We start from the raw sequence: 14,988 nt of genomic DNA on the forward strand, positions 1-14,988 counted from the left end.
GAATCAGGTAGAAAATCCTCCACTGGTTGGAGTCATACCCAGCACAAAGGAATATGATTGTGGTTGTTGGAGGCCAATCAGCTGATCCAGGACATCACTGCAGGAGTTCCTCAGGATAGTGTCCTAGGCCCAACCATCGTCAGCTGCTTCATGAATGACTCTTGCTCCAGCATAAGGTCAAAATTGGGGATGTTCACAGTATGGCACAGTGTTTAGTACCATCTGCAACTCCTCGGATACTGATGCAGTCAGTGTCTACATGCGGCAAGAGCTGGACAACACACAGGCTTGGGCTGTTAAGTGGCAAATATTCATGCCACACAAGTGCCAGGCAATGACCACGTCCAACAAGAGAGAGAATCTAACTATCTCCCCTTACATTTATTATCATCATTGAGCATTATCATTGCTGAATCCCCTATCATAAACACCCCGGATGGCCATGAGCGGGGGGGGGGGGGGGGTGCAAGGGGGTGGTGTTACCATTTGCAGGACATTTAACTTTTTATGGACCAGCCATATAAATGCAGTGGCTGCAACAGCAGGTCACAGCTTGGGAATTCTGTGATGAGTAACTCACTTCCTGACTCTGCAAACCATTTCCTTCCATTTCCAGCTATGCGTTTCTCCCTGCTGAATTTACGAGTCCTTTCTCCTTGCCAAGCTCGTTTAAACTCGCCCCAAGAGCATCAGTAAACATCCCCTCATTGCTATTGATACTTGCTTAGTCCAGCTTGCACAGGTCCCACTTCTCCCAGAACTGGTCCCAGTGCCCCAGGAATCTTATGCCTTCCTCCTGCACCATCCACACATTCGTGCACTCTATCCTCCTATTTTTATGCTGACTAGTGGGCGGCACTGGGAGTAATCTGGACGTCCTGCTTCTTAATGTCTTTCTTAGTTCCCAAAAATCTGCTTGCAGGATCTCATCCCTCTTTTTCCTTATGTCATTGATAACAATATGGGCCACAAACTGGTGTTCACTCACCCCGTCAGAATGCTCAGCCACGTAGTGACATCCTTACTCTGGCACAAGGGAGACAACATACCATCCTGGAATCATGTCAGTGGTGCAGAAACACTATTTTGATCCCGTGACTGTGGAATTCCTTTTCACTATTATTTTTCTAACCTTTCTTCTCCTGTCAGGTACAGTTGAGCCACCCATGGTATCACAAATTTGGCTCTGGCAATACACCCCAAACAAACAAGTATTCAGGGTCTAATAGTGGCTACTGAGCAAGATGCATGCAAGAGGGCTCTTACACAACATACCTGGTCCCCCCCTTTCTAACTGGTATCCATTCCCTCTTTGCCAGCACTTTCTTAAACTGTGGAGTGTCCAATTCCTCTCAGCCTCACGGATGCACTGCATTGACACAAGCTGCTGCTCTGTTCCAAGTTCTAGCTCCTCAAGCTGACGACACTTCCTGCACATGTGGTTGTTCAGGACATGAAAAGCATCCTGTAGTTCCCACATGGCACAAGATGTGCATTCAGCAGGACCGAGGTGCCCTACCATGCCTCTATTTATTAGATTACTGCTTAAACTTACCAGAGATAAACTTAAGACTTGTCGCTGATCAGAACAAAAAAAAAGCACTCACCAGCTTCTCACCAGTCAGCTCCTTTCCTGGAGCTGATGTCACTTTATTAGCACTCTCCCTAATGGTCCTTACCATCCCTCCCTCCCAAACAGCACTGTGGATGTACCAACATCACATGGACTGTAGCGGTTCAAGACGGCAGCTCACCACTACCTTCTGAAGGGCATTTAGAGGTGGGCAGCAAATGCTGCCCACATCCCATAAATGAATAAAAAGCACATCAAGTCTATATTTGTTTGTAGGTTCTCTTTAGCTTTAAAGCTATTTAACACTAATACTAAAACACAAGCGGTAACCATTAAAAACAAGTTGTTGTTATAGATGCAGGGACTGGAGAAATTGGGCAAGATTTACGAATCGTGTTGGAGGCAGGACCAGGGGTGGGAGGGCTGAAAGAGTGGTGTCAGCGATGAGTGTGTTGATTTGTTGGCACGTTCCCGCCCCCAGCCCTTTTAGCCGGAGGCAGGTTCAGTGGGGGAGGGGGTTGATGGTTGGGGGTTGGGGGGATGACTCCAACCCAGCCACAAGTGGCAAGTAGCCTATTAAGGCAACTGAAGGCCTTATTAAGGCCGATGTTCTCAGGCCAACTGGAGTTTTGCAGTCAGCTGGTGGGCCCAATGCTGGTGGTTGGTGTGTGGGGGTGGGTTCCCAGCAGCAGATCACGGAGAGCTCACACTTCAGCATCATTTTAAAGCCCGCTCTCCCATCGCCGATATACTGAGATAGCCACAGTTGTAGCCAAAGGATGACCTGTGGAGGGGCACCACCTCCAGAATGGTGGTCACGCAGCTGTGCCCACTTTTTGTTTTGAAAAATTATAAAGTGTGCTCAGAGGCACCCCTCCCCTCCCCCTCCCTCTCCCTCTCCCTCTCCCTCTCCCTCTCCCCCTCCATCGTGAGGCTTCCTCTCTTTTGCACCTGCACCGGCAACATTCACCTCTTATTGGCCCTCCAGCAAGGGAGTCTGCATGATCATCCTTAATTGGACAGTGAGTTTTGAAGATTGTTCATCTTCAAAAACTGTGCCATTGTCAGGCGCTAACATAGTGCACGTTTGTGGGACCCAGCAATGCTCCCGGGGTGGGGTCCCACTCCCAAAATGAAAATTCAGCCCAGAATATCAACCGTGGCTCAGTCACCTCTGAATCAAAAGGTTGTTGGTTCAAGTCCCATAACACTTCAGCACAAAAACCAAGACTGACGCTCAAATGCCGTACTGGGTGCTGAACTGTTGGAAGTGCTGCTTTTTGGATGAAAGGTTAAACTGAGTTTTGGTCAGCCCTCCATGGTGGATGTACAAGATCCTGTGGCACTACTTTGAAGAAGAGCAGGGGAGTTATCCCTGATGTCCTGGGCATTATTTATCCCTTAATCAGCATCACAAAAGCAGATTATCTGTTCATGATCACATTGCTGTTTATGGGAGTTTGCTGTGCACAAATTGGCTGTAATGTTTCCCAAATTACAAGTGTGACTACAATTCAAACTTACTTCATTAGCTGTAAAGTCTTTAGGACCTCTGGTGGAGGTCAAAGACGCTATAACAATGCAGTTCTTTCTTTTATAGAGAATAATACTGTGACTTAATTCAAGTCCCCCTTTGCTTTGGTTTATTGTTTGTGCCCATCTAAAAAAAGGAAGGCGCTTTTGTTAGATTTATTTTATTTGTGTTGCTGGTCACTTAAATGGGCAAAGCACTCACATTGGATGTCCTTTCTCAAACGATGGGGACAAGGGTAGTTGGACAGCCCTCCCCTTGCCTGGCCAGCCCACGGGCAGCAATGAGTTAACTTGTAACCAAGAACGATCTGCTTGTGTTTGCTCTTGAACATTTCCTCCCTCGGGGAATGAAACGGTTGCCGTATGGTGTAAATTGCAAAAGGTGGAAATGGAGCCGCCTCAATGGTATCTCAAGCAGCTCAGGTATTTGCATTGGTAAATTCTTCTACGAGATTCTTCCCCCACCCCGTGCCAAAGCTCCCTGGAGGCAGGGAAGGAGTGGCCGGTAGCATCTCAAAGTAGAAACGTGAATTCAGTTCAGTTCTCGGAATTGTCCCTAGTGCCGACATGCAATTCACCATCGCCCAGACTGAGAGAGCGAGCGACTCTCTAGGAGCACCCTATGTGGTAAATGTGGCTTTTCGCTTTACAAGATAAAAATGCTCTGCCTGTTTTTCCCTGTGTTACTTCTCACTGAAATGCTTATTCATTAAATGCGTCTTTGTGTCTCCCTTTGTGTATGTGTGTGTGTGTGTATATGTTTTCCAGGTTTACGGTATTCATCTGGAGGGATATCTCTTCTGTAAACTCAGGTACAGTCAGCTGCACAGGTGGAATGAAAAGGTAAGGAGTTGTGTTTGTATATGTGTCTGAAGTAAAGGATAGGTGAGATTTGAGTTAGTTGGCCCCAACATGCTGGACAAGGTGGTATTGAGACCCATTCATTTTTTTAAAAAAATGAAACTAAAGTTTTTAATTGCTCTTTAATGTCAGAGTGGCCCAATGATGGGTATTGGACTTTATTTCACTACCTTGTAAAGACTAAAGGTGACCCATTTCATCATTGTCCTGGCCCTCAGATCTGTGAACTCTAAGAGTGCTTTGAAACCATTTCACAGATAAAAATCTTGAGGTGAATAATAATCATTTTGCCAAGTGTACAAAGAGCATGACCACTCTTTCATTGTTCTCGGTCTTCATACAAACATTTATCCATTTCTCAGTGAAAGTAGGAAATGACTAACTTCAACCTACAGGATTGGCTCTGGCTCATAAGAACATGAGAAATAGGAGTAGGCCATATGGCCCTTTGAGTCTGTTCTGCCATTCAATTTGAGTACTTTCACAAAACTGAGTACAATGTGGCAAAGAAGACCAAAACTCAAAAGTATTAAAACTAACAGGCGACCTCCTAACAAGATGAAGCAACAAAGCAATATTTTTTCTATCGCAAGTTTACAAAAGCTACATTGTAATACACACCCTGTGTTACGTAACACTTATCACCTGGTGTCTTCTAGTGACAGCATACAAATAATCAATTGTTCTAAAAGCCCTCTATGTTGACAGAATGTGCTTTTGAAGTGTAACATGAATTGTATAAGCAAACTTTCCTTCATATGATCTTATATTAAAGAACATATAAAAATGGACATGATGACATGTGTTATTGCAGTGATGGAGGTGTCAAGTATCCATCTTTTGTGTTATTAGTTGGGAATCATTGTTTACTTTTCAAACAGATTTCTTTATCTCAGATTTTATGAAGATCAGCAACACCATCTCTTAAAGTACTGTACCTCCAAATTCAGACATTAGCTTGTACATGTAAGATTCATCATTGAAACAAGTATGAAATTCAGGACACTATTGCAAAACATGTGAAATGAACTAAACTTTAATCATATCCCACTATAATCATCTGAATAGAAATTCCATTGAAAGGGTGACCAGACACTTTACTTCAAAAGGGAAATAAACAGGAAGTCAGGAATTCACGTTCACTTCTAGCTGACCCTGATAACAATCATTACCCTCTAGGACAGCAGCTGCAAAGTCCATTACCATGGATTTGCCAGTCTTGTATCTTGCCAGTCCTTTGTGACACATCCATATCTCTTTCAGAGTTATTGGCACACTGTAATCACACTGTTTTCCTATCATTTTTTTTCAACTGTCTTCTAATGAATTATCTTACTTGCATTGAAGTTCATTTATAAATATGACATTGGTGTCCATCCATCTTAGAAAGCTAGAGTTTGAAAACTATTGAACCATCACCAAGATTATTGCTTTGTACAAAATGTTACAATTTTATCTCAATTATATCTATCAGATATATTCCACCAAATGATAAAACAAATCTAACATCCTTTACTCATATCAGATGAATTTTAGATTTAATCTCTGCAGGAGTAAAAAAAAATACTCATATGATCATGACTGATCAGATCTTGGCCTAACCTCCACTTTCCTGCCTTTCACTCAACCCTTGACTTCAATATAGTTCAAGCATCTGTCTAATTTCAACCTTGTATATATTTAATGACTCAATTTTCACAACTCCCTGGGCAAAAAATTCCAAAGGTTCATAAACCCTCTGAGAGAAGGAATTCTTCCTCCTCTCAATCTTAAATTGGTGACCCCTTATCCTGAAACTGTGCCACCTTGTTCTAGGTTCCCCCATTGGTGGGGCACAACATCCTCTTGTCATCTACCCCGTCAAACCCCCTCAGCACCTTATGTTTCAATGTAGTAGTGAGGGAATGCTGCATTGTTGGAACTTCTGTCCTCTAATAGGCACCATTTGAAGAAGGGCAGGGGAGTTCTCCCTGGTGCCCTGACCAATATTTATCTCCCAACCAACATCATTAAAACGGATTATCTGGCCGTTTATCCCTTTGCTGTTTACTATGCCCAAAATGGTTGCTGTGTTTCCTACGTTTCAACAGTGATAACTTCAAAAATACTTAGAATGACGCACATGGAAGTAGATCATTTGGACCATTATGTCTTTGTCCATTCAGTGAAAGAGCTACCCAATTAGTTGCCCTCCGCTACCCTTTCCCCTGGGTCTGCAGATTTTTTCATTCGAATTTCCAGTTTCCTTGTGAAAGTTAGTATTTAATCTGCTTCCACCAGACCATCATAACTTGCTGCATATAGAAAGAAACCACATCTTGCCTCTAGTCCTTTTGCCAGTTACATTATATCTATGCCCTCTGGTTACCAACCACTGGAAACTAATTCTCTAATTACTTTAACAAAACTCTCCAGATTTTGAATATCTTTACTACATTCCTCTTTAATCTTCTCTACTTAATTGACAGTACATTGCTTTGGATTATCCTGAAGTTGTGAAAGGTGCTATATAAATGCAAGTTTGTTCTTTTAGGACAATGAAAAGGGAAATAGTTACTATGGTGGGGGGGAGGGAACAAACCAATATTCCACATTTAAAAAGAAAGTTTTACAAAAAAAGGCACTTTCATAGCAAACACAATGGGACAGGAGCTGAGTTTAATGAACCATCTACTTCCCAGAATTGCCATCATTGAGATGATAATATCCCTCTGAAAGGAGCAAGTATTAAGTTTTTTTTAAATAATTGCAGTAGGAATGCTAGTTTGATAACTAAATTGCTGCCTTGTATTTCTGAGCTACAGATTAGAATTGTGAATTATTGCGATGCATAAATGCATGCTAGATTATCAAGTAATACCATAGAAAAATAAATGAAACATCTCCATACATGCAAGTGACTGATGATAAATACTGTTGACAGACTAGTTGTTTGATATCCTGTACAGATTAACTGACTCATGCTGAAGGGTGTTAACCTCAGCAGAGTTTCGGTCAATGACTGTTAGCTATGTATTTGTTGTATAGTTGTATTTTTGAACTGAGATTGAATGCAGCATTCTGCACTCTGCATAAAATTTGCGAGCCAATTATGAGCTAGGGCAGAGATAGGGTCCATGAGTGGGTTGTTTTTGTCAATATATCAGTCATGGAATTTTCATTCAGACTTGTGAATTAAGGACAAGGTTGTAGCATAATATTATATCACTGTTCTGGCAATGAGGAGAGAACAACAACAATTTTAATTTTAAAAATTGCATTTATTTCATGCTTATAGTAAAATTCTGCAGTATAATGATTTGGTAAGTGCCCCTTCTAACTGGAAATGAGGGTTTGCTATAACAAGTACAGTAGTGATCTACCTAAGGACACTTCTTCTCATTTCTTCACACCTCATGGTTCTGCACATCTTCAGTTGCTCGTAAGAGCCTCTCGCTTTCAATTTCAGTCAGCAATGTGACTAGGGGCAAAAGATACATGAGGTGGTTTCCCGTTGCCTTCCCCTTGTGTGCTTAAAGAAAACACAAGTCCTCTTCCCGAGAGATCCTCCAGCTGTTACCTCTTGAAGTTCTAGCTCCTTCACCATTACTACTGAAAATTCACTGGTTTTGCCATTGGCCATGGCTCATAACCCCAAGCATGGGACCCTTACCTGAGCCTGGGACGACTCGCCAAAGTGCAGAGACAACCACCCCTGAGGTCTCAAATAACCCTGCTATCCTAATGTAACAAGTGCTCTTTAATTCTTAAAAGGGTGTGCATTAATTCAGGGTTGCAAGCACCTTCACTCTGAATTTGAAAGGCCCTCATTATTACTGAGGTTAGATTTGTGTGCAGCTATCAATGTGCCAGGAACATTCCTATATTGTGACAATAATCGAACGGTGAGCGCCTAGAATATTGTTGACTGGAATTGTTGCAGTGATTTAACAAGTGACACCCCTTCATTTGCAGACATAAACCATTTGTATGAGTGACGCACACTTGTCCTGTTGCAGTGGCGTATGTTGGGAATGAGAGTTGCAGATTCTGCTGTTCATTGTGCAGTGGCAGACTATGTATTGCTCTATCTTTCCTATTCTTGAAGATAAAAGGGAGAGTTGGAAAAATGCACCTAATGTAAAGTCTTTTAAATTGAAAAACCAAAGCTGAAATTTCAAATCCCACCAGAGCTGAAAGGATGCGTTCTTGTTACCAGGTATGGGACTGAATGGCTTCCTTCTTGTGCTGTAGGACTCTGACTCTCAATTCCTCCATAGCTTTGCCCCTCCCTATCTCTGTAACTTTCTCCATACAGTCCTCTGAAATACCTACACTCCAATTCTGGTCTCTTGCATATCGCTGATTTTAATTATGCCACCATTGATGGCCATGCTAATTAAGCTCTGGAATTTCCTCCCGAAATCTCTCCTCTCTCCCTCTCGCCTTTTTTTTTAACCATACTGCTCAAAATCTGCCTCTTTGACCAAGCTTATGCTCATCTGTCCTAACCTCCCCTTTTATGACTTGGTGTCATATTTTGTTTGATAATACTTTAGTGAAGTATCTGGGGGCATTTTACTATGTAAAAAGTACAGACGGCTGTTGTTGCAGTAAATCAGGAAGTTGTGATTTAGATGTTAATCCCAAGCATGTGTTTATGTAAGAGTGAAGGTTACAGGAGGAGCAAAACCATTTATCTGCTCTGTAAAGCCATTAAGGGGAAATTTGTTTTTTTTTGTGCGTTATTTGGCAATACGACAAAATAACACGAATGTTAACAAGCTCTGTTTTGCAGAGGTGGATGAAGGAGGCAACAAATGAGATTGAAGCACTTTTGTCTTGAGCAACTGGATTGTACTTTGTTGAAATATGAACACTTTTTTGAGCACTAGAGGGATTTATTTAATAGTAAATGAATATTGCAGAACAAACATGCAAAGATTGTGTTATTTGGCCCTCCCTTAGAAATTAGCACATGATGTCATCTAAAATGGAGTGTAATTCTACCTGCTGTTTATTTCAGTTGTCTGGATGCCTACAACTATTTGCTAGCAGGCCTCCACCTTGCACAGGCTGAGTGCCAACTCGCAGACACTTCCTCCTACCTCCCTCTGGACCATGACCCCATCATTGAACATCAAGTCATTGTTTCTAGGACTGTTACTGACCTCATCTTCTCTGGACATCTTCCCTCCACAGCTTCCAACATCATATTCTCCCAACCTCGGACAAGCCCACTTATTCATTACAAGCCCACCGACTCCCACAGCTTCCTTGACTACAGCTCTTCACACCCTGCTTCCTGGAAGGACTCCATCCCATTCTCTCAGTTCCTTCACCTCTGTCGCATCTGTTCCGATGATGCCACTTTCCAAAACGGTGCTTTTGACATGTCTTCCTTCTTCAGTAAATGAGGTTTCCCACCCATGGTAGTTGACAGGGCCCTCAACCATGTCTGACCCATCTCCCGAGCCTCTGCCCCTCACACCTTCCTCTCCCTCCCAGAACCATGATAGGGTCCCCCTTTTCTCACTTTTCCCCCTACCAGCCTCCGCATTCAAAGGATCATCTTCCGCCATTTCCCCCAACTCCAGCATGATGCCACCACCAAACACATCTTCCCTTAACCCCCCTGTTGGCATTCCATAGGGACTGTTCCCTCCAGGACACCCTGGTCCTCTCCTCAATCACCCACACACCTCAACCTCCTCCCATGGCACCTTCCCATGTAATCGCAGAAGGTGCAACACCTGCCCCTTTACTTACTCCCCCCTCCTCACCGTCCAAGGGCCCAAACACTCCTTTCAAGTGAAGCAGCGATTTGCTTGCACTTCCCTCAATTTGGTCCACTGCATTCGCTGCTCCCAATGCAATCTCCGCTACACTGGAGAGACCAAACACAGACTGGCTGACCGCTTTGCGAAACACCTTTGGTCTGTCCGCAAGCATGACCCAGACCTTCCTGTCACTTGCCGTTTCAACACACCATCCTGCTCACATGCCCATCCTTGGCTTGCTGCAGTGTTCCAGTGAAGGCCAACGCAAACTGGAGGAACAGCACCTCATCTTCCAATTAGGCACTTTACAGCCTTCCGGACTGAATATTGAGTTCAACAACTTCAGACCATGAACTCTCTCTTCCACCCTCACCCCTTTTTGATCCCCTTTTTTCAATATTCATTTTTAAATGTTTATATATATTTTTTTCCACACCTATTTGTACTAAATTTATTTCCATTCATTGCTTTATCCCCACCTTTTAGCCCATTTCGATGTTTTTTCCCCACACCGTCCCCTCCCCCCACCCCAGCCCCACTAGGGCCATCTGTCACATCCTGCTTTCTACTCTTAATGTCACCATTTGCACCTCCTTTAGCCAGTATCAGCACCACACAACACCCCTTTGACCTTTTGTTTATGACATCTTTTGCAACCTCTCCTTTGCCTCCACTGGCCCTCTATCCAGCTTCTCCTGGTGTCCACCCACCACCCCCCCCCCAACAGTATTTATTTCACCACATTTCTATTTTGTTATTTCAGTGCTGATTTCCAATAGTTTTTTTATTTCAGTTAAGTGGATCTCTCTCTAAGGACTGTGCTTTTATACTTTCCGAACTATTCAGTGCCGAAACAGGTCATTGCAGCCGATACATTGACGCTTCAAAAGTCACCAAAAAGGAGGATAATTGCGACTGTCGCAATATGTTGTTGAATGTTGAAATGATAAGTATAAGGGAACCTTTATATCAAGAAAATATTTATAATGCATTTTGTCATAGTTTCGGGAAAACCATGAATGTAAATTTTGAACCTTTCTATGACACTCCTTTTAATCACATGGCTGAATTTATACAAAGGAAGCATTGTGTCCTTTCTTTAATCATTTTTGTTCGCTACTCTCATGAGGGCAGCAGCTCATGCCCAAAGTATAGCCCCGTGCTTGATTTGCACCTTACCCAAGTGGTTAGTCTTCAATTGAGGCAGGCTTGATGGACCAGCTTGTCATTTTCAGGCCTTCAATTTTGTATATTCATACTTGTGAACTGGGCAGTGAGTGTTAATAGGTCAATGACCACAGAGGGAATCACAGCCTGAACCCATCCTTACTTGAAGTCCGTACAATGTGTGCTTTTTAGCAGGAATCACTGAATATTGATCAGAGATGGCTGATGTCTGTATCTAACCCCTGCCCTGAACAACACCTCAGTGAGGCTCGCTAAGGCCAATTGTAATACCCTGACTGTTGCTCTAGTTGAGATAAGGTGATTTAGTACAGGTTAAATTTGCAATATTTCTAGCGCCTGGTTTACTAATCTGGCTGTATTTTTCCATGGATGATGGGGGTAGGGAGTGAGAGTAAACCTTTTCCCCATCCTTTTGCTGTCAATAATTCCCTTTCCACTTCTGAAGACATTGATTTGATGCTGGACTGCAATTCCATAGGTACTTCACCTAAGTTACCATTCTCTATGTGTGAGCTGAAGACGTGAATGTTGTTGTGGAGGGAGGTCTCGCAGCCACATCTAATCCTCTCCTCTTACATATGCACACTTCCAGTAGGGGTGACTGGATAACTATCAGATGCAGAAATCTTGTCAATTTTTTTTTTCCTCTTTCTACATAGAATATTGTGACCAATTGGAGCACTTGGCTCTGTGTGACATAACTGTGATCTACAAAGGTAGCTTGATGTTCCTGCTAAATTTTCGTATCACCAGTATATCACAGTGCTGATAGCTCATTGAGTAGATGATGAACTGTAAATTGATATGCTCCTGATTTAGCAAATGCTTATTTTAAATTAGACTTAATATTCATGTGTGTTTAATTTGCAAATCTAATTCCATAAAGGTCGCTTTTCTAATTAAAGCATAAACACTTAGAAGTTCAGAATTAAATCTAACTGTTTGACCAGAAATGGCCTAAATTGTGATGGGTGATTTTCTCACTCACCCACTCATGCACTCGTCTATAACTGCCCACTTTCCACCCAGCCACTGTCTGCTCCTTATTTAATGTAGAAGACTGGATGGCTGTAGTTTTGGAGTTAGTTTGTTTTACGATTCTTGGAAAAGTGCATGCTGAGGTTGGTCAGATCCTGAGGACTGTCGTAGTTATTGCATGTCTGTCAATGCTCAAGAGCTATTCAAGCAGTACAGAAAGATTGCAGGCAGCTGTTGGGTTCATGTATTTAAAAGGAAGAAGTTGCCTTTTGCAACATCATGACGTCCTGAAATGTTTTATTTTTAAGTATAGTAATTTTTATGGTAAATATTGCAGCCAGATTTGGAGGGCCAAAGGGCCTGTTCCTGTGCTGTACTTTTCTTTGTTCTTTGTTCTTTTGTTCAATTTGCACACAGCAAGCTGACACACAGCATTGAGATGATGGCCAGATAATTTTAATTATGTTGGTTGAGTGATCAGATTGACCAAGGCACCAGAGGAGATTTCTCCTGCCCTCCTTTTGAAATAAACCCATCCATCATTTAATGTCACTTTGCCCAAGTGTAAGAATGGATTGGGGGTGTTGATAAAAGGGCCATCCTGATCCTGCAAGTGCCTGTTTATGTCAACAGGATTATTGATCATTGAACAGGAGCAGGAATCCATTTTCCCACCACCACCCCTCACCCATAGCATAAGATCATGACCAATAAGAGGAAAATAAACATTTGTAAAATTCCTTTCTGTCCCCCCTCTAACAATCAAAGCCGGTCCAAGGGAGGCCAAACAGGTTCTCAGTTTGACATCTAATCTGAGAGACAGCACCTCTGATGGGTGCAGTTCTCTCTGGGTACTATACTGGGATTATCAGCCTAAATTCAGTACTCAAGTCTCTGGTGTGAGACTTGAACGCACAACATTCTGACTCAAAAGGTGGACGTGCTAGAACTGAGCCAGAGCTGAATAGTTAAGTTCCACATCTTCCTGTTCAAACCAGTTGTAAACAATAATTTCTTGTTGCAGAAAGATAATTTACAATGTGGTTTACTAGGCAGGATTTCCTTGTATGGGTGGTGGTTGTTGTAGTCATTGCCTTTTAAGATGAAAATGCATTTAATGTCGATCATGTTGATAATATAGCTCCAGTAGAATGGGCTGGCTTCCTCATCATTAATGCATTAAACTACACGAGAGTAGGAATAGTCTAGATTTTAGGTTGCTCTTTTCCCAGAATAGGCTTCCAAAGTATAGCACAAACTGGCCATTTGGCCCAACTAGCCAATGCTGTTGTTCATGCACACTTCCTCACAATCATCTTATCCAACCCCATCACCACCATATCCTTCTAGAGTACTGAGGGACACGTTGCTGGCTTGTATGGTGTGTGATGACTCTGTACACCATCATTAGGGCTGTGTTCTTGGCTGGCATAGAGATTGCGTTAACAGTTAACACGTGTGTGTGGTCAGTGCGATCCCTTGGACCGGCTTTGATTGTTAGAGGGGGGACAGAAAGGAATTTTACAAATGTTTATTTTCCTCTTATTGGTCATGATCTTATGCTATGGGTGAGGGGTGGTGGTGGGAAAATGGATTCCTGCTCCTGATCAATGATCAATAATCCTGTTGACATAAACAGGCACTTGCAGGATCCGGATGGCCCTTTTATCAACACCCCCAATCCATGCTTACACTTGGGCAAAGTACTGCCAGCATTCGCTTCCTATGGTCCACTTGGGTGACTTACTGCAGCACCCGCCAGGTAGGCTTACATCTGGATGAGGTTGCTAGCACTCATCTTCTATGCTGCACTTGTGTGAAGGATTGTCTGCATCCATTCCCTAGGCTCTACTTGGGTAAGGTGCTACTAGTGCTCACTGTCTGTGCTCTATTTGCATAGCGTACTTCTGGAACTTACTTTCTAAGCTTACAATTGCTTGAGATGCTAGAGGGTTATAGGTACATGTACAACTGCATCTTGGAATAAGACAGCTTCTTTGTGAAAGGGGTAATAAATGCTTTTGTCAGTGTCATCTTTTTTGTGGATTTTCATTAGTCTGGTTGAGAAGGATCATTTGGTTAATTTATATTATGATATTGCAATGAAGTTATCTTGGAACCACAAGTGTCAACTCCAAGGAACAGGCAAGCTATCTGGGATGTTGTTTAGGTCTGTCTTTTGGTGCACTAGGCACAGTGGTTAGCAGCATTATGTATGTTCACATACCACATTAGTTTGTGACAGTGGGGAGGTCATTAATGCATTACAGACCTGAACGTCTCTGTAATGTTGGATTGGCATCCACTCATTATACATGGTAGGAGGCTTAAGTTAAACCAGAAGTGTATTTCCTGTGGCACTTGCACTGGCATGAGGGAGAAGAGAGCAGGTTTCTGATCCAAATTGGTGCTATTGATGCCGTCTGGCTTTCCATCCATGTTAAATGATGGACCTGCAGCAAATCAAATCCATTGGGAATGTGGTAGCACTTTTGCTGATGGACGAAGAGACAAATCTTTCAGAGACAGGTTCCTCTACAAGTTCCAAGTATGAAATGGTTACCAGGTGTAGTTGTGGGTGTTTGTTGTTTCAGGTGTTGGCACCTGTTGTCAAGCTGCTGTAGCCACTGATTGTCATGGCTGCTCATGCGGGCCCTCAGGTGATGTCGCTATTTCCCTCTACGTTGGATTGGGTCTCCCAGGTGTGAAAATCAATGTTTAGGACCTTCATGCCACACTTACAAGCATCCTTGGCGTGGAGCTTTGGGTGTCCTGCTGCTCTTCTGGCTCTACCTACCTCACCATTCAGCAAAATCCTTGGGTATGTGCTCCATCCTGTGAACGTGTCCGAGCCAGCAAGGTCACCTCTCCCTGATGAGTGCTAACACAGTTGGGAGATTTGCCTTTGCGAGGGCTGCCACATTGGTGTTTTGTCCTTCCGTGACATGCCCAGAATGTACCATAAACAGCAAAGCTGAACATTGTTGACCTTCCTGCCTTGAAATTTTTCAAAATTTGCGGATGATACGAAACGTGGAAGCATTGTGGAAGAACTGTGAGGAGGATAGTGTAGAACTTCAAAAAGGCATAGACAAG

General features: G+C 42.9%; 1 protein-coding gene across 3 annotated transcripts in view; it reads left to right on the forward strand.

Moving 5' to 3' along the window:
* The first annotated feature begins 3,444 nt into the window (after positions 1-3,444).
* The window catches only part of LOC121278890 (sorting nexin-31-like), a 163,136-nt gene continuing 151,592 nt past the window's right edge, over positions 3,445-14,988 (forward strand). For 2 of the 3 annotated variants that reach the window (XM_041189379.1, XM_041189380.1), the window contains exons 1-2: positions 3,445-3,733; positions 3,875-3,949. In XM_041189379.1, coding sequence (XP_041045313.1) covers positions 3,674-3,733; positions 3,875-3,949 — 135 coding nt within the window. In that variant the 5' untranslated portion in view covers positions 3,445-3,673. The remainder of the gene's footprint in view (positions 3,734-3,874; positions 3,950-14,988) is intronic. The other variant, XM_041189381.1, reaches the window with a different exon arrangement.

The sequence above is a fragment of the Carcharodon carcharias genome, chromosome 6, assembly GCF_017639515.1.
Source record: "Carcharodon carcharias isolate sCarCar2 chromosome 6, sCarCar2.pri, whole genome shotgun sequence".
NCBI lineage: Eukaryota > Metazoa > Chordata > Chondrichthyes > Lamniformes > Lamnidae > Carcharodon > Carcharodon carcharias.